This window comes from Cyprinodon variegatus, unplaced genomic scaffold (genome assembly GCF_000732505.1).
Source record: "Cyprinodon variegatus isolate N-32 unplaced genomic scaffold, C_variegatus-1.0 Scaffold997, whole genome shotgun sequence".
In the NCBI taxonomy this organism is placed as follows: Eukaryota; Metazoa; Chordata; class Actinopteri; order Cyprinodontiformes; family Cyprinodontidae; genus Cyprinodon; species Cyprinodon variegatus.
In genome coordinates, this window is record NW_015151450.1 from 264,411 (window position 1) to 265,445 (window position 1,035).

At 42.7% G+C, this 1,035-nt stretch overlaps 1 protein-coding gene across 1 annotated transcript in view; it reads right to left on the bottom strand.

The window, feature by feature from the left end:
- Nucleotides 1-1,035, bottom strand: part of efl1 (elongation factor like GTPase 1) — a 39,221-nt gene that overhangs the window by 12,381 nt on the left and 25,805 nt on the right. The window contains exon 15 of the mRNA XM_015399230.1: nt 470-599. Within this exon, the coding sequence (XP_015254716.1) occupies nt 470-599 (130 nt within the window). The remainder of the gene's footprint in view (nt 1-469; nt 600-1,035) is intronic.

Genomic DNA, 1,035 nt, shown 5'->3' on the forward strand with positions numbered 1-1,035 from the left:
CATCCACGGTTATATTTTTAATATTTCTATTTTTTTAAAATAAAGCGCTGTGTGTCTAACGCCATGAGACTGTGGCAGGCCTGCAAAGAAACTAAAGTCAGCTCAAGTCCAGGCATTCAAATCACCTCCTAGTTGTCTTATTGCTTCAGGCGCTCTAACCTTCTCAGCTCACTATCAGAGCCACGTTTCTCCTGTAACCAAAGTCAAAATTAAACTTTTTCTGGAATAACTATAACACCTACAACCCCCTAAATCAATCAGTTCTCCACTGTTCACACAGGCGACCAACTTGAGAATCAAATGGCGAAATTCACTGAAAGATGAGGGATTTATACATCTAATTAGACTTCAGGTGGTTCTTCTGTTGGGGCCATGAGGGAAAGGAATGTTCTAGAGAACTTTCTAAGAACCACCAAGCTCCATCTTCAACACTGGGGCCAAAGGTCCAGGCTGTTCACAGCAGACCCACCTGATGAATGACAGCCACTTTCTGCTGCCTGCCCAGATCCTCGTTCACCATGTCCACCTTGGGGGGCCGGACCACCGTCTCCCTGAACGGGATGATGGGCTTGGACACGCTAATGTCAATTTTGGCAAATCTGTAGATCCAAGCAGGAGAAGTAGTGTTAGAACCCCAGTCTAGTTTAAAAGACATTGTTACCTTTAAAGTAAATATTTCTTTCTCTATTGTTTCAATTTGTTCAACAGACACTATTAAGCAAATGTGGTCTCAGCCTGGGCTTTGACTAGGCCTTTTACAGAAATCATATATCTATAGCTCAAACGTTTGCTGTAGTTTTTCACCAGGTCTGCATTAGTGGTGAAACGGTTCACAAAATCCGTGGTTTGATTCGGGTCAGTATATGTTTATTGTTACCCCGAAATCCCATAAAAATGAATGAAATGTAATTATTTTTAATGATTCGCAGAAACCATGGATCATTTCGTATGTTTTGCTGCTTTGAATTTAATCATCTGGCGCATGCCCTCTACGATCTCCAAGGAACTCAGAGGGGAGCGGACGGGAGCCACAGC